Below are 26,271 nucleotides of genomic sequence, written 5' to 3' on the forward strand. Positions count from 1 at the left end.
ATGGTGGATGGTTACTATGACCCGTATTTTCGTCAATTAAGAAAGCTCCCTAGTACCTTTGCCTTCTCAGTTTATTTGTGCATGCGGCTCACTAATAATCCATTTTCGATTATTTTTTGTTTTCCATGTTGGCCTTTAAAAGGTGAAGACAACATAGCAAGAGAGCAGTAAGGTGAAGTATGGAAAATAAATCGGTAAGTACTAGGGAGCTTTCTTAACCGAGGAGAATGCGGTTTCATATGACCTAATGGACACATAATGGTCTAGTGGGTTTAAGATTTCTCACGTCTTGAAAGATTTCTCACTTTTTGAATGGGATATTTGAATCTGTTTTTAACCCTCGGAGAACAGAAAGGCAATACAAGTCGAATAATATTGTCTGGTCGTAGGAACAACAAGGGACTTAAAAGATACCTGACGTCTTGAAAGAGATATAGCATAATAAAATCGTATGGGCGTCGCAAGAAACAAAATGGATAGGCTTTCTCACGTTTTAAAATGGGTCAAATTTCTTCACCCTGATCACACACAATTCCCTCACCAAGGCTCTCTCGCACTAGGGACTTTGGGAGTTGGAATTGGTACTTGGTTTGTGTTATCAGTGTGTTATCGTGGTGACTACAGGACCTTATCTTGCTTATCAACCCTCATAGCGTACTCACACCACATCCGCCTTAACGCTCTACTTACCTTTGACTGCGTTATTTTACAGGCACAGGAGGGGGGGGGGGAGTTGATCCCCATGCTTCCATGAAGGAGTTGTCCTATATGTACTTGTATGGTTGTGCCTCTTAACCGTCCAAGTGATTTTTATCTACCCCTTTAGTGAATACAAAATCATTTTTTTAGCTCAGCCATTAAAAGTCCTGTCTTCTTTCTCTAAAATATACCCATATTGGTAAAAATTATTTGTGAATGAATATATTGCGTTCAAGGATGATCTTTTTAAAATGCGTTCGTTGATAAAAGCGTATAAGCTGTCGTTGCTGTTGTGGCCACAAGTTCAACAGAACGTGAACCCGGTGAACTGCAGGCCAAAGTTGCTCTTCCTCAGTCCGCCAACTCGCTTACGGAAGATAGGGACTTCTTTCAGATATTGTTCCATTATGATATAAATGTTCATAGTTTGTTTTAGTTTCATGCGTATGCACATGTTTAATATTAATCTTTTTTTCCAGGGAGTGTAGTGTATTGTTAGAGGCATGGGCAATTGGGCATCTCCAGGAGCAGAGCTGTCCGTCTCGCGAACGATTTACGGACGGGAGGTGTTTCACTCCCTTAGATTTTAACGACTATAGCAAACCTTCATGACATCGTACCATGGGCAGTAACTGAAGGACCCCGAAGGTCCCGCATGCCATACCCTTTTTCCTTTTTGCCCAGGGAGAGCCGGGTGCTGTATCTATCTATATCTATCTATTCTATCCATCTACATCTATCTGCATCTTTTTTATCTGGGTGTGAGGTATATTATTTATGTATTGTTTTCTCAGGGTGTGTTGCGCACTTTTTAAGTGTATTTTTCCCCCAGGGAGCGTAGCGTCTTATGAGTGTGTGTGTGTGTTTTTTTTTTAGGACGTAGACTATTTTAGATGTATTTTAGTGATGTATAATGTATTATGTATGTATTTCCTCGAAGCTAGTGTATTATGTATGAGGGCGTGTAGACTGTTATTCCTTTTACAGGGCATATTGTGTACTGTTTCCTGTAAGCCAAGAAACCATTTACAACGCTGGGTTGTAATCATATAACCAAACCATACGTGCTCCCTACGTGTCAACAAGTGGGTTGGTGTAGGGTTAGTGGCCCCCCCCCCCCGTAAAACAAATAACTCAAGGTAAAATGGCCACCTCTTACGGGATTATGGAGTATGGCAATGTTTGGATGGATTTTCTATTGTTTTTTGTGTATGCATAATTGGTGTATTTTTCTTTTTTCCTTTTTAAATAGTGTATTATTTAGATACTTTTTCGTTTGCATCTATTTTTCGTTTTTAGTGCAGTGTAAATATTATTTATGTATTTTTTTCCCCAGGGCGTGTTCTGTGTGGTGGTGCACGGCATTGATCATATCCTGCTGATATGGTGGCGTTCGTTGATAATCGGATAAGATAGCATAACTTCCCTGTACCGTCACTTATGAAGGCCCTGACTCACTCCCACACTCAACAAAGCAATGAGGATGAGCCCTAGCCTATTCTCTTTGACAACATGAGACATACAGCGCTTCTTCCGCAGCGATTCATTATTATTATTATTATTATTATTATGCTGCGTGTTCATGGGTCAACTTCTTGTCCTCTGAACACGAACGACTGAGCTGGGGTTCCCTTCGAGACCGGGTATAGAGTATGCAACTCGAGGAACAGGGCATAAAAACTCGGGCCAACCAACCTTACAAGTATATTGCCTTAGTAACAACACAGTGCTGAACACAGGATTAATACTATGCACTGTACAGGTAATATTCACAATAAGACAGGTGGACTAGTTTGGGCTGCTCACAGGTGTTGTCCAGGTGTGGGAGGGATCTCGTCAGGTGTGCTCTCCCGCAGGAGGAACTGGATCACTGCCAGTGGCCAGGTCGTCCGGAGTGGGCTGCTGGAAGGCATGGAGGGAGGCCCTTCCCTAGTGGTGCCTCGGTGGGGAGGGCGGCCCTCGGGACGGGCCGAACAGGGTGAGCAGGCGTGCTTGCTTGTGCCCGCTCATGGAGGAGGACTGCTTGCCAATGGGGCTGGGGAGGTCACACCCCGGAGTCCTGGGGGCTCCTCTGGTTGACTGGGGGCTGCGGTCTCGCTCAGGTCGAGCCGCTGTTAGGAGCTGCCTGCAGTGTCCCTTCCTCCTGGAGTCCTACAGCGAGGGGCGCTGGCTGCAGGGCACGGATTGCCAGACTCACTACAGGACCTTGCCAGATCTTCTCCAGCTGCAACTCCACCGGGGAACTGCCTCTGTGGGGAGAGAGAGAGAAGGGTGTCCTGCTTGGCCTCTGAATGGGTGGTGAGGCAAGCAAGGGACGTCCTCTGTGAGGGGAGTCACATGGGCAGCTGACAAGGGATGTACAGTGGCCGGTTCCTCCCCAACGCGGACGGTGGTCATCGCCGCGGTTCTACTAGCCCCTGGGACAGCAGGTGAAGGGCATACGGTGGCCGTCGCCGTGGTTCTACTAGCCCCTGGGACAGCAGGTGAAGAGCGTACGGTGGCCGACCCTTCCCAGGCATGGACGATGGCCGTCGCCGCAGTCTTGCTCCCTGAGGAGGTGCCAGATGATGGATGGACGGTGGCCGATCCTTCCCCGGTGCGAACAGTAGCCGTCGCCGCAGTTTTGCCCTTCCTTGGGGTCACAGCAGAGAGACGTATGGTGGACGATCTCCCTGTCGCGGATGATGGCCATCACCGCTGTGCTATTCCCAGCAGAGGCTGCAGGTGAAGGGCGTACGGTGGCTAACTCTTCCCCAGCGTGGATGGTGGCCGTCACCACAGTAGTAGCTGAGAAGCGTATTGGCCGACTACTCCCCGATGTGGATGGTGGGCGTTGTTGCAGTGCTACCGCTACCTGGGACTGTATTGCTAGAAGTCCCACCCAGATCCTGGCGAGTGCTGGACCAGCTGGAGAGTAGTCTGCCGGGGCGGTGTTCTCGTGTCTGGCTCCGTTGAGGGGGAAAGGGGCGCAAGGTAGTGGGGGACATAGGCCAGTCTTGACTGGGCCCTTCATGCACCCTATGCGCCTCCCTGTGGTCTACCCCTGGGGTCGGCGTTGCGCACTCTGTCCGTGGTTCCTCCTTGGGGTGGGTGTTGCGCCACCCCTTCCGTGGTCTCCCGTTGAGGTGGGTATTTCAATTATTATTATTAATATTATTATTATTATTATTATTATATTGGTGTTTTATTATTTATTATATAATAATAATATTATTTATTATTATTGATATAAGTAGCCTACTATTATTGTTGTTTGTCTATATGTTGGTAGAGACGCAGGAAAATCTGATTTCCTATGTAGAAAAAAAAATTCCCAGTCCCTTCGCTCTGATTTTGCACTAAGTCAAAGAACCCGCCGTCTCTATGGTACGGTTCCATGCACACAAATTTTGTTGGTCGAGACTAAATATAGTCCATAATCACTTACAAAAGAATGTGAGAAATTGAGAACAGAATTTAATTGCCCACATTCAGTACACAAACTGTGCTAACATTTTAATCAACACTGTAATCGGCAAGAAAAACAGAAGTGGAGAGGACCTCACAACAGCGTTTGCTTATTTGCCTTATTTGTGGGTTCCAAGCGAGTAAGGCGGGAATCCTTTGCCACGGTCGCGCGCCATTTCTAAGTTCCGGTGACCGGTGAAGGTATCATGACCCCACCAAGGTCTAAAGAATATAACCCCATGGCCGTGCTTGGGCCAGGCTGATACCCAGCAACGAACCTCTATGTGCACTTACATAAACATTATTACATTATTTCGTGTCCTGTCCACTCTCTGTACTCCACATACATTTCTCAGCAGTCCCATCTCCACTGCTGTCACTCGACTTTTCATTTTCATACCACACCATAGTCTCACTGTAATGCTAGGTGTCTTAGGGTCGGCGTCCCGTCCCTCTAACGCCTAGTGTGCTGCTGGGTTCTCTTTCTAGACCGGAGCTTAGACAAATAAGAGAGAGGCAGGACACAGAAACTCAAGGCAACAACCTTATATGTGTATTGCTAAATTCTATAGTGGAACGGGCAGATGTCACAAATATAGGTATACTGGACAATTATAATTCTCAGGCCTAGATATGGGGTGTCAGTATTGCGCAGGATACTACTCAGGATAAGATCGGGTAAGGTGAATAGCACTTAGGGCAGAGAGGTTATGCACTATTATTGTAGGAAAGTCTAGGTTCTGTGTGCAGATGGAGGTGGTGGCACTATTTCACTGCGGGTAGGCTAACCTGTTTGTTGGTCGGCTTGTTAATTATTACTTTTGCACTGGGGCCTCCGTATGATCTTTGCGTGCATGTTCACTGAGATAGACCCGTATTTCACTGCCTTGCCGTGTTCACTGTTTCACTGTTACCTTGCTTATTACACCACTCTTTTATATTATTACTGATGCTTTTCTTACTGACTTCCCCTATTCTGTTAACTCACTGTTCTGCCCTTGCTTCACTATGTCACGGACACTGCTTTCACTATCACTTTCGGGTCTGGGCGTAGTGGCTGCCAGGTACAAGGGCGGCGGAGGTGATTCAGCCTCATTACTGACGGAGCTGAGTTCTGCCAGGGGCCTCTGTATTCAGGGGCCACCGGATCACGTGTAGGGGTGTCCTCTCTCGTCCGGGGCTGCTGGTGGTGAAGGGTCCTGCGCTTTCAGGGCTTGGGGCAGGAGTCTGGCCCTCAGGGCTGGGGCCGAATAGCTGCCTGAACTTCTCGCTCAGACGCCTGAGGGAGGACGAAGATCTCCAGCGTCGGGGTGTAGGGAGGCCCCGCCCAGGGGTCTTTGGGGTGGTCTGGAGGTCCCAAGGGCCATCGCTAAGGTCCAGCTACTGGCCGTGGCCTGGGGAAGGGAGAAGCTATAGGCCGACTCAGGAGCACCTTCGGAGCAGCTACCGGCCGTCTCCTGACGAAGGCGGGCGCGGCTACCTGCCGTCTCCTTGTTACCTCTGGAGTGGCTGCAGGTCATCTCTTGTAGGAGGGTCGAGCGGCTACAGGCCGTCTCGTTAGGGGCACCTTCAGAGCGGCTTCTCGACGTCTCCTGACGAAGGCGGGAGCAGCTACCGGCTGTCTCCTTGTTACCTCCTGAGCGGCTGCAGGCCGTCTCCTGTAGGAGGGTTGAGCGGCTACTGGCTGTCTCAGGGTTGCTGACTGGAGCTGGAGTAACTGCTCCACCCCGTGGTTGTCGGTGGTTGGCTCACCCGGAAGGTAGTCTCGTATTCCTGCTATGGTGGCGGCGGGCAAGCTCCGGATCATAGGGGCGCGCGGCCCGGGCGGACTTATGTGCATGTCGCCCTGGGTCCAGGCGTGTTGTATATGCTCCTCTGTGGGCTCCTTCTGGGGGTGTTGGGTTGCCCTCGGTGAAATTATACTGCATTTTACTCACATCCATATGTTAAAGCTGGCACTAACACTCCTTCATGTAAACCTCGTGCAGATGAAACAATCAAGCCTGTATTATCAAGGCCTTCATAGCACCAGCTACTTTCCTTCCGTGTCACTCTACTTCCTACTTTTGCACATTTTCCTCTGTTTTCTATCACTGTACACAGGTATTTGAACTCTCTCACCAATTCTAGTCTCTCTATTCATTGTAATATCGCACTGGGGGGAAGAATCGTTTCGAAAAATGGACTGAAGATCTGTGACAACTGCCCCCAGAATCCTACCCCATATGCCTGTGTTGTTGGCTTCGAATACACCAGTTTATAACTTTTTTTTAGATGCTTTATTTACTAAGCGCAGATTCCAACATCATGGGGAACGATGTCATTAAAGGTCATGGCATTGAAAAATCTCACAGTTTACCTTAAGAAAGTAGTTTTCTTTAATGCAACAACAACAGATGGCGTTCTTGTCGCCAGTCTTCTGAGCCTTGTTTACAACTTTACATGGCTTGAGCAGAGGCGAGGGAAGGCTGGATTATGAGATGAAAGTTGTCTTTATTTAGGTAGGAAAGTTATCGTTTAAAATTACATTGCTGATAGTAAAGTTAGGTGATCTGTTTGAACTTGTGAATGTTTACGTATTGCTTATCAGGTAAAAAAAAAAAAAAAAAATCCCACTGTAGGTAACCATATCTTCTGTACAGTAGATTAATATTGGAATCACTAAATAGTTTTGCCTATGTTAATGCTGGATTATGCTTAAGGGCTAGGGAAAGTAACATTTTACTTTAAAGAGCAGAAATACGCAACCAGTTTTACTTCATACTGAATTTTTCCCAGTGTTTTTTACCGGTATATTAAAAAAATTTTATTGTGAATGTTTTCTCGTTGATTTTATACATTTTTCGCTTTCCCTGTGTGTGTTTGCTTCTCAGTGTAACCAGATTTAACCTAAACAAACAGTAAAATACAGGACAGTATTGGTGATAGATGGTGGCGACCATCAGCCACTTGATGTAGTGTTACCTACTTCTTCCTTCACCTTTATCATTCTTTTTCTGTCTGCCCTCCTCTCTTCTTATCTCTCCCATCTTTCTTGTCATTTCTTAGTACTCTTCTTTCCTTTTCAGGTGGCTTTACATTGAGTGACAAGCCTAATGGTTTCTTGTAAGCCAGGAAACCACTTACATAGCTGGTTGGTAACCATCCCGTAAGTGTTCCCTACATTTCACCAAGTACTTGGATGGGTGACCGCCTGGGAACACCAGATGCTGTTGGCATCCCTACGTCAAGTGGGGTTGGTGGAGGATTAGTGCCCCTCCCTGTAAAACAACTCTAAGCCCTTGGCCACCCCATTTGGGATACATGGCGTCTGGCAATGGATGGATGGATGGATGGGTTGGTGGAGGATTAGTGGCCTTCCCCGTTAAACTGCTGAAAGACAAACAGCCACCTCTTACGGGATCATGGCGTTTGGCTATAAATAGATAGAGTTTTGGGATCATCTGTTGTATTGGCTCCCTAGTCTTTAATTTTCTCTCATGTTAGTTTGCAGATTTTGGTGTTGTGCTAGTTTTATTATTACAGTACACTCAAACCTCGATATAACCCGGTAACTGTGCATGGCAGTTTTTTGGAGGTGTCGTGCGCAGACATAGGTGTAAAAATGAAATTTCCCAAAGGCCAAATTTTGTCTTAGGAATTGAGAGAACACATGCCAAAGTATATAGTTACGAAGTATTAGCTCAATATTTACCTTGGTAAAGCCGTGGATGAACATAGAAGTGTCTGATTCCCTATTGGAATGTATGGTTTTCGTTTTCTTTTTTGGTTTTGGTCTCGGTTTTGGTTTTGAAGGCTCAAACATGCTTGCATGGGTCGACCTTGGTCACTATGGCACTACATTTGAAATTCACCTGCGCAGCCAGGGCTGTATTGAGCAGTCGCACTTGGAACAGCCCAGGCTGTATAGAGCAGTTAACGGGTTAAGGGACCTACATTTAAGGGGTTTCGGATTTAAGGGACTCCATATTCTATTTGACAAACAGACAGGACCATTCAAAAATGATACGTAATGTCTAGGTTATACACATTAATATGTTTATACAGTACCTGAAAAATAATATTCATAATGATATAAATAAGATAAGTGAAACAATCATTGCATTTCATAATGAGATTGGCTTTATATGTGGTAAAACAATGGACATTTTCAAGTAAGGGACAAGTTGATTCCCCATTTAGTCCCTTAAATCGAGGTTTGAGCGTATTGCCCTCCTACCATACTCTCTTAATTTTTCTATTTCTTTTAACTATGCCCTTTTCAATATTGGGCACCAAAACCTGACCTAACCTAATCATACTTGACAACCTAACCTTCCAAATTGCAGAAGTAAATGAATTTTGGTAGATGAGAGTAGTTCTTCGTAATGAATATACTGTAATTAAAATCTCGCAGCGCAACTGCCAGGGTCGTATGCTGCCAGGATAGTTCTTCGTAAGTGTCCACCATTATGCCAGAGAAACAACACATGCAGGGAAAGCAAATGGTGGACAGAAACAACATTGACAAACCAAGAGGTTTTCTGTAACTCAGGAAACCATTTACAATGCTGGGTGGTAACTGTATGACCAGATTACAGAGTAATACGGAGGCTATTGTGGTGTCCCTGTTAACTGGGTGGAGAGATGCAGATACAGTCATTGTCCACCCAGGAACCAAGCCTCCACACAAATTCTTGCACCTCACTGCATTGAGGTGTTGTCAGCCACATGAGAACATCGGTTTACTGCACGGGATGTCCCTGCAGGGGCAAATGCTTGCCTGCGGTTGATGGATTTACTCGATCAGACAGTGCTGGGGTTGCACAACAACAACAGTGTCCGTTAGTTGGGTGTAATTTGAAAAATTTTTCCTTTTTTGTCAGAGAAGGGAATATTTACTTGAAACAAGTTCAGGTCATATGAACAGCAGTTTGATAGTTGTAAAGAATGTGAACAAGTTAAATAAGTTAATGCTTGGGAGATTATTACCTCTGCCAAGGAGGTTATGTTTTCACCCCTGTCCATTTGTTGGTTGGTTTGTGAGCAAGATTACAGAAAAACTACCGAACAGATTTCAACGAAACGTGTTAGAAGAATGGGCCTTGGCCCAGAATACACTCCGTTAAATTTTGGTGCAGATTCGGAGAAAGGTGTGGATTCAGGATTTTTTTTTTTACTTTCTTAGACATTGCGAGATAGGGCATTGGCGGAAGTATGCACTCTGTTGAGTTCCATTCTAGTTAAAAATAAATCTGTGCAGATATTGTCATTTGATAAAGTTATGTAAACACCCCTTCAGAACCACTTCGCAGTATATCTCTTTTTGCTCTCATCTATTACCCTTCACACCAGATAGGCTGTACCTCAGTCCATCTGTCTTTACGGCCTTTTTGCCGGCATTTCATAGGTATGATAGCTTGTTTCTGTTGTACTCCTTCATAACCTGACTAATCCATTTACTGTGCCTGAGTGCAGTGCTGTACTGAATTGCGGTGTTGAAACAACAGAAGCACAGTATTGTACTGTACTTTAATGCAGTTCCTTCATATTGCCACACTGAGGAGCTGTAGTTAATTCACATGTGGTGAAAGAGTTTCTGTAAGGTTGTTGCACCTATGTTAGGTATCTTACTGTCTTGTACTTAAGTGTCATAGTACATTACAGTGCACTGTATTACATCACATAAATAAAGTTTTTGTTTGTTGAGATCTTTGATTTGTTCTTCCAGTATAAAGGTAGATATAGTAGTTTGTATTAATAATTATTTGACGCAGTTATAGAAACTGTTTCTTCACATCAGGTTACACTGCTTAGTAAAAACACTTCTAATTTCAGAGCAATAAAATATCAAGATACTGGAAAATGGCTGAGGAACTGGACGAATTTGCCCAGATGATGGCGCTGTTGGAGAGCACTGTCAAGAAGCCCAAGAAGAAAGCAGTTCCTGCTTTACCTAAACCTACAATAATGGTAAAAAAAAAGAAGGCTGAAAAGATCATACAGAGGTACTTCTGTGAAATATGTTCCAAATTCTTCAAGAGTAAAAAAAGTTTAGTTTCTCACGTGAGCAGTCACTTTGGCAAGAACACATGTCACATTTGTGGGAAGGTTTTTGCACAGAAGAGTAACCTTGCCAGTCACATGGACATTCACAGTGGGGACAGGAAGTATATTTGTGAATATTGCGGTCAGAGCTTTAGGCAGAGTAGCTGTCTCCGTCGCCATAGGCATTCACACTTGCCAGACGAGTACGAGTGCTCTGTGTGCGGCAAAAGGCTAACTCACCCGACTCGCTTAGCATTACACATGAGGATGCATGGGGAGAGGAAATTCCAGTGTGATATCTGTGGGAAACTTTTTACTCAAAAATCACATCTGAATACGCATATGCTGTTACACACGGGGGAGAAAAAGCACAGGTGCAATGACTGTGGAAAACAGTTTACACATAAGAGTACTTTGGATGCACACACAGTTACACACACGGGAATTAAGAAATATGAGTGTCCGTATTGTGGAAGGAAGTTTTCACAGCGAGGTGGTCTAAAGTGCCATGTTGATACACACCTTGGCATAAAAAGATTTGAGTGTTCGGTGTGCAAGAAACGGTTTACACAGAAGGGTGCATTAAAGGTTCACATGCACGTACACAATGGACAGAGGTTTGAGTGCCGGGAGTGTGGCCGACGGTTTAAGCATAAGAACACTCTCAAAGCTCACATTATTAACCAGCATGAAATTAAAGAAGGGAAGAATGAAATTAGTAATAATATGAAAATTAAGGTTCATTCCAGGCCAGATATAATTAAGGTTAACACAAGACCAGATATGCTAATTAATGACACCAGTAAGAACTGTGAGGCTGAACCTGCTTTCCTAGATACTGATAATGATGGGCCAAGTTTTTGCTGTGGCCAATGTGGTAGCTCATACAAGTCACTGATAGATCTGAGTGAACACATGGAATTGCATAACGTAACCCCTGACCATTTCATTAAGGCGGTAGACGATGACATGGCTGAAGGCATTTTGCCCGATGGCAGTGATGTCTTTACCATGGCCAAAAAGGGTCACAAGAGTTATGAGTGTGATAAGTGTGGGAAGTTGTTTTCGTACAAGAGCACACTAAGCACCCACCAGAAGGTTATACACAGTTCCATCAAGCAGTACAAGTGTTCTGAGTGCTCTAAGGAATTTGCCCGAAAGAGTTACCTGGATGTACACATGGTAGTACACACTGGAGAGAGGAGATACAAGTGTGACGAATGTGGGAAGAGCTTCACACAAAAGGGTTCATTAAATGTGCATGCAAATATACATGCAGAGTGTAATCCATACCTGAAGTGTGCTGACTGTGGTGTAATGTTCAACAAGAGTAGTGATCTTTTCCAGCATAAGAAAGACAATCATGATGTAAAAATTGAAATTCATGAACATGATTTATTTAGTGATGTGCAGGAAGAGGAAGATCTGTGTATCTTGGTAGAAATAGAACCAGTGGAAGAAGATATGATGGAATAATTTCAACATGGAATGTCATCTTAATTTGTAATTAATCACTAGATTGTATACAGTATTATGCATCTTTGGAGGAAGTTTGTCAGTTTTTCTGTTCACAAAAATCTTGAATTTGTAACACTTGTATTGGTTCTTCATTATTATGTACAACAGTAAAGCATGCTCCTTGACAGTCAGAATTTCAAAAGTACTGTCTTAGTAGAACCCAGTACCATTGCTACATAATGAACATCGCAAATCAGGATTCACACCATTGTTGTTGTTGAGTTGCCCACTGTGTCACTGAGATGGAAAACCAATTGCCTCCACCATGGCTCCCTGGCTGGTGCATTGCCAGTGGATGAGGCGCCCTGTGACAGCAACAGTGCTGGGGCACCACACTCCACTGGGAAGGGATAGTTTGGATAGTTTGGCTCCTAGGAGATCCCCTTGGAGGAGGTGTCACCTCAAAGAGACATCCCATCACCACCTCAGTTCTTAGAGTTGCACATTTGGAGGCAATGAGAATCAATGAAGCACTGATAAAATGCTTTCTTTAGCAGTTACATACCTAGATATATATTTAATAATGAGAGGTAGGATGGGACTGGAGTGTATTGGTGCTGTGATGAGGAGAGGTGATTGAGATGGTTTGGGCATGTGGAGAAGATGAGGGATAATAACTGGGTGCAGATAGTGAGAAGTGTTAATGTTGGGGGTAGGGTAGTGAAAGGTAGACTGAAAAAGACCTGGGACGAGGTCATTGGGTGTGACCTCAGGGTTAAGGGATGAAATAGGGAAGCTGCCAGAGATCGAGCAGCATGGAGAGCCGCCATTAGGTGACTGATGCCGACGCATGGAAGCGTGTTGGAGCCATCAAAAAATGAAAACGATATATAGGTAGTTAGTGAAAGCTACTAAATTACTGGATAAATTACTCTTTTCTTTTGGTGTGAGAATTAGTAAACATGTAAATACAGTTTATGTGACTTTTTTTTAAGACTCAGACAAGAACAGATTTAACTGCAGTATGTTCCAGATCACTAGAATGTGATGGTATACCTAAGAAGACCCCAGGGATAAGAGATTGAACGAAGATCATGTAGCATAAGATGAACAACATGCAAGCATATCCAAAGCCTTCCAGAATAAATTGAAACAATGGTGTTGATGTCCTCAATACTATACCACGCCAGACCAGTTTTGGGAAAAATCTAAATGCAAGATGTGCTCCATAGACACACTTTCAGCAAGGAGATTGAAAGCTTCCGAAATGGTCTGGATGTGAAATTTATATTCATTACTAATGACTGACTGACCAGACCTAAAAGATTAGACTATGCTTTTTTGGTATGAAATACTTTGCTCCTAACCTCCAGTCAGATATTTGCTGTTTGGAAATGCTTTTGAAAATATTTATTTTATGAAGAATGCCAACCTTGGGTTTGTTTAGGTTGCAGTTATCCCTACATCTATAGTCAACTGACATAAGTATTTATCCATACTTAAAGCAGTTCGTAAGACGGTTAGGCTTAACTGGATATACGTTACTTTGCAGTTTAGGTGAGCAATTTCTATCTATATTTAGTTGGAAGAATTGAGATTTTCTGTTTAGGAAAGTCATAATACAGTATCAGACTCATGGAATTCATAGGTATTAATTTATATTCCAGACTAGATAGGACCATGAAACAGTGCTGTGTGTGTGTGCGTGCATGTTTGTGCCTTGTATGTCATCTTAGTCTTGCTTGATGAGAACTGTAGATCTGTTAAGAAAGGGATAAGAATGTAGGTAAAACTGAGAGACAGGAAGTGCTAATGACCCCCCCCCCCTTTTTTTTTTTCATCCATAGTTAATCAGCATTACAGTTCAACCTCCCAAATATGAAAATCTGATATCCAGTAACTTTCACTTTCCAAATTATTTTTTCATGCAGTGGGGGGGGGGTTGTTGTTGATATCATCTGTTCACACACAATCGTTGTATATTTGAGGGTGATGTTTATTTGTGGATAAATGTAGCAACAGATGATATGCTTCTAATAAAAGGTACTTCATTGCATTTATTGCTCATGATACTGTAGGCTGTTTGTAATATAAATTTTTCATGTTTTTGCTATTATTCTGCTTTCCAATATATTCCGTTTTCCGTACGGCCGTCGGACCCAAGCATTTCAGGGGTCAGATACTGATATGTAATTTACGTGAAGGAAGGCCCTGCAACTGCCACACATAATGGAATTTCAAATGTGGCTGCAGTTCTTATTACAGACCATACTCAGAACTTATTACCAGAGACTGAACACCGTGGAGAGCTGCCATTAGCTTAACAAGGCCAATGCTTGCAAGTACAGTATGTTGAATTCTTTATGAATGATACAATATGATGATAACAGTATCTCCTGAACACTGTACGTCTTTCATGTAAATTGCACGTTCGCTGTAACTCACTCAACCATTCACAGTATAGATTTATACTGGGTTTAAAGAGGATTTAATCCAGCTTAAAAATGTAAACACAGGCAGCTCAGCTGATCACCATAAACACACTTATTGGTGTACAACAGGAGGAGGTTACTGTATTTTGAATTAAGCAGTACACAGATCTGTGAAGGTACAACAACTGTGTGATAAAATGAAATACAAACTTTCCATGATAGTGAAAAATGCAGTATTTGCATAAACTAAGCATACTATGTATGTGGATGATTAATACAGTATATTATTTTCTGGATTCCAGTAAATTAAAATCTTGTAAAAATTCTGCACATTTATATTACCGAGTCATCAGCAATAAGCCCATAGTAACATACAACTTCAGATAGTCTCTTCACTTTGATGAATCATTTATTCTCTCCACTGCCCAACTACTTTTAGTTTATGGGGATTTTCTGAGCTTGAGGAGTTACTTAAAGCCATCATTAGCCTGTTCAGACTGTGATGTCTTAATAAAATTGAATAAAATTCTTAGGAGGTAGAAGAAGTAACACATCAGTACACTTCATGTGAGCCCAGTATTGCTGTTGCATAATAGCACATATCTGATGCTTTTTCGGCATATTTTTAGCTGTATACTCTCTTGCTGCAATGAAATTTTGCTTTCATGTGTCAGTGTTGTGCTCTTCACCTGTATTAAATGTTAAATAGCTTAAATCATGCCAAAGAGGGATTCAGATCATGCAAGTAAATGGACTTAAAGCACTTCCGGCCCTGACGGAAGTTGCAGTCATAAGCAATGAGCTAATATGGCAGAAATCTAGAGTATAGGTTGTAAGAACCCCATGTAAGTTACATCAGAGAATTAAGAGAATTGCAACAAAATAAGCCAGCCTGCATGTGTTGAGTGTGGAATGTAAGAAATAACATCATTGTTACCTCGAGTTACAAGGAATTTGGGGAGGTACTTGAATGTAAATCCTTTTGATTGTCCAGGCCCAAATTTTAGGGTTTGTATGGTATGGCTTATCAATTTAAAGTAACTGCAGTCTTTACTATATGCCAGATGTATTCCAGAATAGTTCAACTTTTTTCATACAACTGGCACTGGAAATTTGGGAAACTGGGAGATTAATATTATGGGTAGCAGTGGAACTTTATATGGCAATGTATTTGTGATTTACTACTGGTATAATCTCATGTAACCACAGTACAGTACCATCCATCCATCCATCATATAATTCTTTTTTGCCCCATCAGGAACATAGGGACTAAGGGCAAGGTTACATAATCCCAACATAAGGAGAGGATGTTCATTCTCATCTGCTTCAGTGGCATTATGTGAGCAGTAAGCCCAAACCATCCCCCAGATACGCAGGTTCCATCCAGTTGGAGAACCTTCAACCAGCAGAAAATCAGACATCTGTAGTCATGTCAAATTACTGAAAAATTGCCTATGAAAGTTCTGTTACTGCCTTTAAAGCAGATAAGCCCTTTTCCCCAGTTTACATGACAGTGCCAGTTATACAGAATGTGTTACCTGGAACACATCCCTGACTGATAATGAAGACTGCATGCATGACATGTCATTGGGATGCTAAAGATCTACATACTGGATTAATTGTTTTATATTTATCATTTACTGTAATTGCTTTTATAGCAGGATTTTTTCATGGGTCAGTCCTGTACAGTATTTTAATTTCACTGTTTCATATAGGAATAGTTGGTATTTACTGTACTGTAATTGATTTTCACTACAGTACTTCATGGACCAGTGCTTGATTTTTGTGCCCTCAAAGAGAACCAGATTTTTGTAGTGTTAGAGGTAAAGAAGAATGGGCACTGTGGCTACACCATTCCACCATCTTGGTAGGGGTACAGGGAAAAGTTAATTCAGACACAAAAAACAGCAACATTAAGATGCAGTGCTTTAGATAAAGCAGTTACTTGCATGTGATACCACTATTCCCATGTTTACTATGTGATTATGAGCTACATGTACAGTGCAGTCTGATCGGATGTACTGTGTGATGGCTGATTGCAATAAAAAAAAAAAAAAAAAAGGCATACCGGTAACATAATAAGGCTAGAACATGCTTGTTGTTTGACAATACAGTAAGCCCTCAATTTTGGCGGGCTTATGTTTGGCAGATTTTCAGGTGGTGGGAAAATTTAAAACATTTTTCCCTTTATTTTAGCAAATAAAATCTCAAAATTGGTGAATAATTCCCAAACACGAACCACTGCTGCCAAACAGAAAAATCTTGAGGCCAAATGGTTTTTAAAAAGCCTAAAATGAGTATTTGGCTTGAAAAATGCCAACTTGGCAATCGTATTATTTAGCCCAGTCGTGAACAAGCTTTGATCACTCGCTATTTCAACCGCAAAAAATTTAATGAGAAGAAAACAAGCATTTGATAGAGACAGTTGAACGTGTAAATGTGGAAGATGACATGGAAGAAGATGAACATGCCCTCCAGTGAATATTGACTTTGAAGGTTTTGATGAAGTGGTGGAAGCAGCAGTGGAGGAGAGGCCCACGAGGGGAGCCACGAAATCAGACGTTAGGCTAATTTGGTCAGCCTTGGATACTATAATCATTTTTTTTTTTTTTTTTTTTTTTTTTTTTTTAAATCAAGGTGAAGATGCACTTGAAAGGTTGGTGATGGTTGGCTGAATGCTTCATGTCCGAATAACATCATTGTATTTCATATAATTATTGTAGTAGGTTTAGATTGACATTACAGGTAATTATTTGAAATACAGCAATGTTATTCGGACATGTATTCAGCCAGTCATCATCAGCCTGTCCAGTGCATCTTTGCCTTGATAAAAAAAAAAAAAAAAAAACGGAGAATAGTTTACTCTATTAGTGCACCTCAATTTCTGTTCATGGGTTAGTTTTCAAAAGCTTACATACTAATTACTTACTACCTCTCAACAACTGAATAAAAGTTGAATAGGAGAAAGTCAAGCTTTTTATTAACCCCTCAAGTAATTAAAATTTTCCACATTTAATGAGGCCCATGGATTTGGTGAAATTGGGTTTGGCAACGTTATTTTGGCACCAATTAGTCGCCTAAATGGAAGGCTTACTGTAGTCTAACATAGGAATAACGTAATATTAAAAGGTAGGAGAGTTGCTCAGGTGTGCTAAGTACACTGGATGTGAAGTATTGCGTACTGTATATGGCTTATTCTCTGGTGCACTGACTATTGAGTTGTGAGGCTCAGTTGACTGTATGATCGATCGATCAATCAATCAAGAAGGGGCAAACGCTGCGGGGCGCATATCCTCACTCACCCTCCGACTCCACCCAGACGGGTCCCTCTGTGGAACCCTCCAGACAGCGACTCCTCCTCCTCCTCTAGGTATCTCCCAACAGGAGTGATCAGCCTGCTCCAGCCATGAGTTACGTGGCCTTCTGCTTGGCCTCCTCTACCCTGGGTCAACTCATTCAGAGATCACCCTGTGAGAAGGATCAGCCTCAGGAAAGCGGGCTACGTGCCCGTATAGCTGGAGTTGGCATTGACATATTATGTGGGTAGGCTAATGGACTTCAATTCAGTCTCAAGGAATAGTCGCTCGTTAGGCATCTGGTTGTACTGGCAATATCCCATGATCCTGCGAAGACAGTTGGTACCAAAGGAGTCAGTTCGCCACCTCAAGTCACTGTTTAGTGTCCATGTCTCACAGCCATAAAGTAAGACAGGGAGCACCAGCGCCTTGAAGATGCAAATTTTCGTCCTTCTACACAAATAACGGCAGCACCAAATACCCAAGTTAAATGAATCCATAACCCTGTAGACCAGACCCATGCAGTGAAAGATCTTTCTGTCTAATCTGCTCTTGTTATGGACCACACCACCAAGATAAGTGAATCTTTCTAAGATTAATATATCCTCACCACATGCTTGGACAGACTGAACTGCTTCATCCAGCAAGCCACCAAATTCCTGGATGGCCCAAGAGACCTTTCATCCTAGTGGCTTTGCATTATTGTGAAATTCCTCAAGGACAATCAGTAGTGTCTCCAGCATCTCCACTAGGATAACTGCATCATCAGCAAAGTCAAGGTTGGTAACCCTGAAATTGCCAGTTGATGCCCCACAGTGACTGACTTACAGCCCAGTCCAGTACTAAATTTGTACATGTGTTGAACAGTGTGGGGGGCAAGGATGCATCCCTGTCTTGCACCAGAACTTACTGGGAAGAAGTCGGATGTCCCCCCCCCCCCACACACACTTGACAGCATTATTAGTGTTTGAGTACAAGCCAACAGTCAGTTTGATTATCCCTGTGGGGATTCCACAGAGTCGCAGGAGTTCTCATAGTACCTCCAGATTTACTGAGTCAAACGCCTTCATGAAATCCACATAGGCTGCTAGCAGGCCTTGTTGAAACCCAAGACGACTTTCCGCAAGAACTCGAAGAGTTAGGGTATGGTTGACAGTAGACTTCTTGGGCATGAATCCGGATTGTTCAGGCCTCTGTGTATGATGTGTTTTATTTATTACAGGCATACTGCGGTTTAACGATGTAATTGGTTAGGTAAAACCCCGTCGTTAGGCGGGTTATGATATAATGGGGTACTTTTAACATGTAATGTGGAACGCTTACCAGCCTTGGGTTTCCCCCCAAACCAAGCCCAAAACCCACTCAAATGAGCCCAAAGCCAATCTAAATGGCCTAATAGCTGTCAAGGAAGCAAACCTATAGTCTTACTAAAATATCGAGATCGTTTGGGCTTTGTCCCTCACGAGAATTCCCCTACCCGCGACGCTGCCGAATCTGTACCAACACACGCACCTCTGTCTCGTGTCAGCTATTTTCTACTTCTGAATGAAATGTATTCACAGTATATAGTAGTGGTAGGTGGTGGCGACCATCATCCACTCACTTGATGTAATGCTGCCTACTTCTTCCTTAGCCTTTATCATTCTTTTTCTGTGCCTGCCCTCCTCTCTTCCTGTTTCTCCCATCTTTCCTGTCACTTCTTATTGCTTTTCTTTCCTTTACAGGTGACTTTACATTGAGTGACAAGCCTCATGGTTTCCTGTAAGCCATGAAACCATTTACAACGCTGGGTGGTAACCATATAACCAACCCATACGTGCTCCCTACGTGTCAGCAAGTGGGTTGGTGGAGGGTTAGTGTCCCTCCCCGTAAAACAAATAACTCAAAGTCTAATGGCCACCCCTTATGGGATTATGGCGTCTGGCAATATATATATATATATATATATATATATATATATATATATATATATATATATATATATATATATATATATATATATATATATGATTCTCTAATAAGGCTATATAGTGTAAGAAATGTCAGTTGTTTTTAATAATAACAATGACTTTTTATAAGTATGTCAGCACTTGGCAATGTTGCTTTCCGGCGTTGTCACACTTGTAGGTGAGTCAGCGAGGGTGGGTCAGGTGTCAATCCGCAGGTCACTTCCTCTCTGACCGCCATCAAAGATGGAAGCTCATACCCCTGCTACTTGTATAGACTTTTTATAGAACCGTATAGACTTTTTATAGAAATAAATCTCCATAAAATGTTGATTTCGTATGCAGAGAGAGAGAGAGAGGCAGACAGACAAACAGTCAGGAGGCTTTTCCTCAAATACTAATAATTCATAAAACCGTATATACTTTTTATAGAAATAAATCTACATATAATATAGATTTTATATGCAGAGAAAGAGAGAGAGAGAGAGAGCTGGGAGTGAGGGTTGTCTGTTGAGCTTTGTCTCCAATCCGATAATTAGTCTTCACGAATTCTAGTTCACGGTCTATTCCGCCAGGTGTCCATAGTGTCGTTCCCAGAAAATGGGGACAAGGGACAGTAAAGAGTAATCAGTTACGGATTTTTTTTTTTTTCTTGTTCCTTAGCTTAAACTATACTTGAAAGTACTTTTCATTATTCAACGTATATATAAAGATGCAGTATCTAATATTGATAAAAGAATGTCATCCTTGTGCGAATACTGCAAAATTTGTAAGGAAATTTAACATACCAATTTAGGGCCCTATCACACATTCCAGAACAGCCAGTGGTTACTAAAGTGATTTATTATATACCCAGAAACTATGGCAAGATTGTAAATGGTAATATAAACGCATGCCACTGTCTGTGAATATTGATATATATTGGCCCAATACAAAGTTTGGCAACATCGCGTGTAGGGGAATTCCCGTGATGGACAACGCCCAAACGATTAAGATAATGTAGGACTTTAAGCCTAACACCTGTAAATAACTCACTAAAATCTGAAAATTGTCAAATATGTCTGGAAAATATCAAGCTTAGTAAAGTGTACCCCAAAATGACAATGTTCACCCCACCTATGGCTAAATCACATTAATCTAAGTCTAAAAACAGTTTATAAATCAACATAAGCACACAATTTTAGTCAAAAATATCATCAAAATCGGTTTCAAAATATCAAAACCCATCGTTAAACTGGGGTTTGGCCATCGTTAGGTGGGGTCAGGTGGTATTTCTACCCCCATCGTTAAGCCAGGGTATTGTATGTCAAAGTATTACTGTACTGTATTCCACGCTTGTAGCCAGAATGATTTAATTATGTTTTATGTCATATGTGGACCAGAACTGTTGTAATGATTAACCAAGTTCTTGGTAATAAGGAATACAGTGATGAGTGTGTTTCAGTGGTGGATTGAGTCGTAAGCTGGGAACGACGGTGACGTGACAAGATCTGAGGTGATTGGTGGTAAGATGCAGGTGCCTCGCCGTGTTTCGGATACCAGGTAAATTCACAAAATATGAATCTGTCATATTTATAGCCAGTCACCGTAACTACAGAAGCGGTGGTCATGAACATATCTCCTTCATGTCCCCTTGTTCCTGCTATCAGTTTGCCCTCCCTGCAAGTTGCTCTGCCCTCATTCTTGTTATTTTATGTAACATATATGCATTACCAAAGGACTTTTTCTGTATCTTGTTTGTTTCCTTATTTTCTATCTACATATCTATTGCCAGATGCCTCAATCCCGTTTGGGGTGGCCACAAACAAATCGCCTCCACGTCGCCCTGTCCCCCCGCCATTTCACTGCCCTGCTCCCAACTCACACCCCTCTCTCTCATATACCTCTCCACCCCATCCCTCCATCTCATCCTCGGCCTCCCCCTCCCTCTTCCCCCCTCCACCTCACTCACATACACTCTCTTCGTCAGTCTCTCACCCTCCATCCTCTCCACATGGCCAAACCACCTCAGTGTGTTCCTCATAACGCTTCCTATCACATCCACATCCACACCACAACGCTTCTTTATATCCTCATTCGTCAGCCTGTCTCTCCATGTGACTCCACAGGCTTCTCTTAAATAACTCATTTCCACTGCCCTCACTCTTGACTTGTGTCCTTCCAACAACGTCCAAGCTTCACTTCCATACGTTACAGTTGGTATCACAATACTGTCATGTAGTAACTTTTTCACTTCCATGCTCACTTCCCAATTTCTTATCACTGCTTTCAAAGAACCAGCAACCTTTCTTCCCTGCTGTACCCTTTCAAGTACTTCACCCTCCAAACCTCCATCCTTTCTCATCACACTACCCAAGTACTTAAACGTACTCACATTTTCCGATTCCTCACCATCCCAACCTCGCTGTACATTTACTGACTTCACCTCTCTCCTTATTTTCTCGGAGGTAATATTCAGTTCTTTTTGTTTTTCTAGGATATATTCTTGAAGACTGACTGTAATTAGCCTCTTATCATTCTTTTTTTGTGTCTGCCCTATTCTCGCTTCCTGTTTCTCCCATATTTCCTTTTCAGCTGGCTCTACACTGAGTGACAACCCTAATGGTTTCATGTCAATCAGGAAACCATTTACAACGCTGGGTGGTAGCTATATAACCAACCCATATGTGTTCCCTACGTGACAGCAAGTGGGTTGGCGGAGGGTTAGTGCCCCTCCCTGTAAAACAACTAACCAAAGACAAATGGCCACCCTTTGCGGGATTATGGCGTCTAGCTATAGATAGATAGCTTACATTTTAATACAAATGTTCAGACTCTCACAATATGACTTTGCTGAATTGTCGTGTTGTTGGTGACCAGACTGTACTGTATATTATAGTGAAATGTGTTGTTGGTATGTGATGCAGTGTCGTGTATGAATGGAGTGGCAGTATTGTATAAAATATGAAACACATTTACTAAACAGTTTTGTATTATCATTTTATTGTAGTGTACAGTACTCTGACATCCTAATTTTGATCCTTCAGTACACGTTCTCTTCACATAATTGCTTGCATATAATTAGGTAACAGTATGAGTCATATTCAGTAGAAGTGTGTGTGTGTGTGTGTGTGTTCCTAACATGTAGTGGTGTTAGAGTTAGGTTGCAAATTAATGCTGATTTTGAGTGTGCAAAATGTAAAGAACATACAGAAGCACAAGGTGGGAAAGGATTAATCGTGCTGGAGAGTCTCTCGAGTGTTTAGAGGAATTTAGTTATTTGTGGAACATACTGTGGATACTGGAGGTGGAGCTGGAGCTAGCATGGTAGCAAGGATGAGGAGTGGCTGGAAGATGTTTTGGGAGTTGTTGCCTCAGCTGACTTTGAGAGGGCTCCCCCTCTGTGCTAAGGGACCCTTGCATGCAGCATGTGTTACGAGTGTAACACTACATGGTAATGAGACTTGACTGTGAAGGAGGAGGATATTCGTAGGCCCAGTCATACTGATATGATATTAATAGTTGGGCGTGTATGTATGTCTTTGAATGATATGCCTGGGGGTGTAGGACTGAATAAGGAGTTGAAAGGAAAGGGGGGGGGGGAGTTGGGACTTGAATGTATTAGTGTTGTATGTAGCGGTTTGGATATGTACAGTAAAGTGGATAGGGTATGGCAGCTGGGTGCGGAGGGTGAGAGGTGTGAACTTTGAATGTAGATGTGAGAGGCAAACCGAAAAAGACGGAACAAGGTCGTTACCCCTTATTATTTTGAGAGGGCTCTCCCTCCGTGCTGAGAGGTCCTTGTATGCTGCATGTGATAGGAATGTAATGCTGTATGGTAGTGAAACCTGGGCAGTGAAGGAGGAGGATATTTGTAGGTTCAGGTGTAGTTTGATGTGTATTACATCCTTGATTTGACAGGCATGAGGTGGTTAGGATTGCTAATGGAGATTTGAGAGGATGGGACTGAATGTATAAGTATAGTGATGAGAGAGAGGGTAGGTTGAAATGGCTTGGGTACGTCAGGATGAAGGGTGACAACTGGGTGTGGGAGGGTGACAGGTGTGAACATTAAGGGTAGAGATGTGAGAGGAAGACCAAAAAAGACCATGGATGAGGTCATATGTTTAACCGCAGGGATAAGGGACTGAATAGGTAGGCTGCTAGAAATCAAGACGGGGTGAGGTCATAAAGTGTGACCTTAGTGTTATGCTAGGTGTTTTTAGGTCGGCTTCCGTCCTAGGAACACCTATGATATAGCGGGGTTCTTTATCTGGACCGGAGCTCGGATACACCACAAGAGGAACAGGGCATAAAATCTTGGGGCAACTACCTCACACGTATATTACAATATCCTTCCTTACAATACAGACAAGACATACAGTACTCAATACAATGTCAGGGAGTGTTAGACGGGACTCGGACTGGCAGGTGTATTAATTATGTATCTCACAGGATACTCACAGTCACGAGGATATAGACAGACACTGTAAACACTTGGCTTGAGGTTACACACAGTTTTAGTGTAGGGCTGCATGTATCTCAAAGGATAGATGTTAAGTGTCCCGCTTTACACTGAGTAATGGTGCAGTAGCGTTTCTGATATTATAAGTAGACAGGTATACGTGGTCTATGTATTTATGATTGGAACACTGTCTTTGTCACTCACTGTTTCCGCTATTCACTACACGGGTGCTATGTTCAGTTTTTATAGCACAGTCACTATTTGGTGGGGGATCGTCGAGGGCTCGGGCCAGGCAGAGGTGGCCCAGGGATTCGCAGGTGTTGGCGGGGTCCACTCTGTTGTCTTCTCCACCAGAGGCCATAGGACTACCCGCAGGGGTTTCGTCGCCCATTGTGGACTGGGGTCAGGCATAGTAAAGGGCCCCTCACTGGTGGGACTGAGCACAGGAGTCTGGCCTCTTGGGCTGGGACTAACCAACTCCTGTAGGTGCTCCTGTCTGCTCTGGGTTGGGGAAGGGCGTCGCCGTTGTCTGGGACAAGGAGGGTCACGCTCCGGGGTACTGGGGGTGCCATCGAGGGTCTATTGGCTGCAGTCTCCCTTCTGTTGCTCCACTGTCAGGGTCAGACTGCAGCGTTGCCTTCAGCAGGAGTCCGTCAGGTTTTGCTCTCTCTCTCTGGTGCTGGCTGAAGGACGTATACCCCCGGGGATAGCACAGGGCCACTCCACCAGTCCTCTAGACTGAAGTTCTCCTTTTGGGGGCTGCCTCTGGTTGGAGAGGTAGAGGTTCGACTCTTTCTGCCAGAGGAGGGGCGGGCTAAGAAAGGGTCCCCCTCGGGTTGCGAAGTCACAGGGGGTGAGAGACTTTTAAGGTGTCTCTCCCTGGCGCGGCTACAGGCCTTCGCCGAGGTCCCGTGGGCAACAGGAGGAGGGTGGTTCCAGGCCGTCCTTTTCCTGTCAGCGCGGCTACAGGCCGTCATCGGGGCCCGACTTCCTGACGGGACCGTGGACGAAGTGTGGCTACTGGCTGTCACCTGTCCACAGGCGCCGCTACAGGCCTTCGCGTGTGTCCCATATGAGCAGTGACATGTAAGCGAGGAGCAGCTACAGGCAGTTTCCTGACTACTGGTACAGCTGCCATCCGTCACCGGTGTTGTGCTCCTCGAGGCTACTGCAGGAGGAGAAGGGGCATACCGTTCTCTCCCCAAGTGCAGCTGCAGGCCATCACTGGTTCTGCAGGGGGGGGTCGGCAGCACTTGGAGCGGCTACAGGCCATCTCTTTATAGGCGCAGCTACAGGCCATCGTGTTATGGCACGGCTACAGGCCGTCACTTTATAGGCGCGGCTACAGGCCGTCTCTTTATGTGTGCGGCTACCAGCTGTCACTGGGGTGCTTTCAGGAGCTGGGTTTTCAGCCTGGTGAGGGCTGGCCCAGCCGGAGGGTGATGCACCCGGACTGAGATGTTTGCACCGGGTGCGCTTCGTGGAATAGGGGCGCGTGGCCGTATGGGACATATACCCATATCGCACGGACTGCGTGTGCGCCCTACAAACCCCTCTGTAGTTGCCTCCTGGGGGTGTTGTGGTGACCCCGGTTGCCACGGCTGGTATTTCACATGGGGATAAGGATAGGGAGGCTGCTAGAGATGGAGCAACGTGGAGAGTCACCATAGGCGACCAAAGCCAACGCATTCAATCATACCGGTGTTTTTCCAAACGATATGATACAAATGATAGAGGACCAGCATAGATGACCAAGAGTGATACATGAAGACATGTTGAAGCTTTTATAAATGAATGAACTGAGCGACAATTTTCATGAGAAAGTTCTTGTAAATGTCATCAAGGAATTCATGATGGGTTTGCACATGCAAGAACGCTTGAACTGATTCTGCACCCTCATAAGTATCTGCCGTCAAGTAGGATTGACCCCAGGTCAGGAGGATTAGGCGATACATCTTCATTGACCCAGCTTGTGAAGTTTCCTGAGTCAGTCACTGATATGTATAGATGGGGCAGGGTCATAATGGCGGTATGATTTATAGATTAGGGGTTAGTATTATGCCCATTGTCATACCACATTTGTGCAAACCCAAGCTCTGTGAGGACAGGTTCAGCAGTTGCGTGGTATAATGTTACTGTAGCTTAACAACTTGTCTTCGCAAAGTCCAACTCTTGTTTTCTCTTCAGTTAAGGAGGCTTCATCTCGGATGGTCTTTCAGATGGCTGTGCTGTATCAGAGACTGACAGCAGTTGAGAAGGGAAAAGGATGTTGGGATGCTATGAGAGGATTTCACAGCGATCATGTCATTATTTAGTACCTCTGACAGTAACTCCTGTGATGCCACCAATGTTTATTGTGATTGCAATATTCTGGAGTGTAATACAACTGTAACAGAATTTCTCATTAACAGCAGCATGAGTGCTATTAGGATATCATACCAGTGTCCTGCTGGGTTGTGGTATACTTTACATCCCAGACCATCCCCCCCACCCCTGCTGCCATTAACATATTTCTTCACCGC

General features: G+C 43.6%; 1 protein-coding gene across 1 annotated transcript; it reads left to right on the forward strand.

Moving 5' to 3' along the window:
- Positions 1-9,990: 9,990 nt before the first annotated feature.
- Positions 9,991-11,649, forward strand: LOC145404442 (uncharacterized). The gene is made up of 2 exons (XM_080275960.1): positions 9,991-10,683; positions 10,762-11,649. The coding sequence occupies exons 1-2, from the start codon at positions 9,991-9,993 to the stop codon at positions 11,647-11,649; spliced, it is 1,581 nt and encodes a 526-aa protein (XP_080132086.1).
- The last annotated feature ends 14,622 nt before the right edge of the window (positions 11,650-26,271 follow it).

This window comes from Coenobita brevimanus, chromosome 63 (assembly GCF_032717465.1).
Source record: "Coenobita brevimanus isolate Jiangsu-jjx chromosome 63, ASM3271746v2, whole genome shotgun sequence".
NCBI classification, from domain to species: Eukaryota; Metazoa; Arthropoda; class Malacostraca; order Decapoda; family Coenobitidae; genus Coenobita; species Coenobita brevimanus.

What these genes read in the sequence shown, in the direction of transcription:
- LOC145404442 (XM_080275960.1), top strand. Translation starts at nt 9,991, where the DNA reads ATGGCTGAGGAACTGGACGAATTTGCCCAGATGATGGCGCTGTTGGAG. An exon ending in GAGGTGGTCTAAAGTGCCAT is followed by an intron (nt 10,684 to 10,761) that starts GTTGATACACAC and finishes GGTGCATTAAAG; the next exon opens with GTTCACATGCACGTACACAA.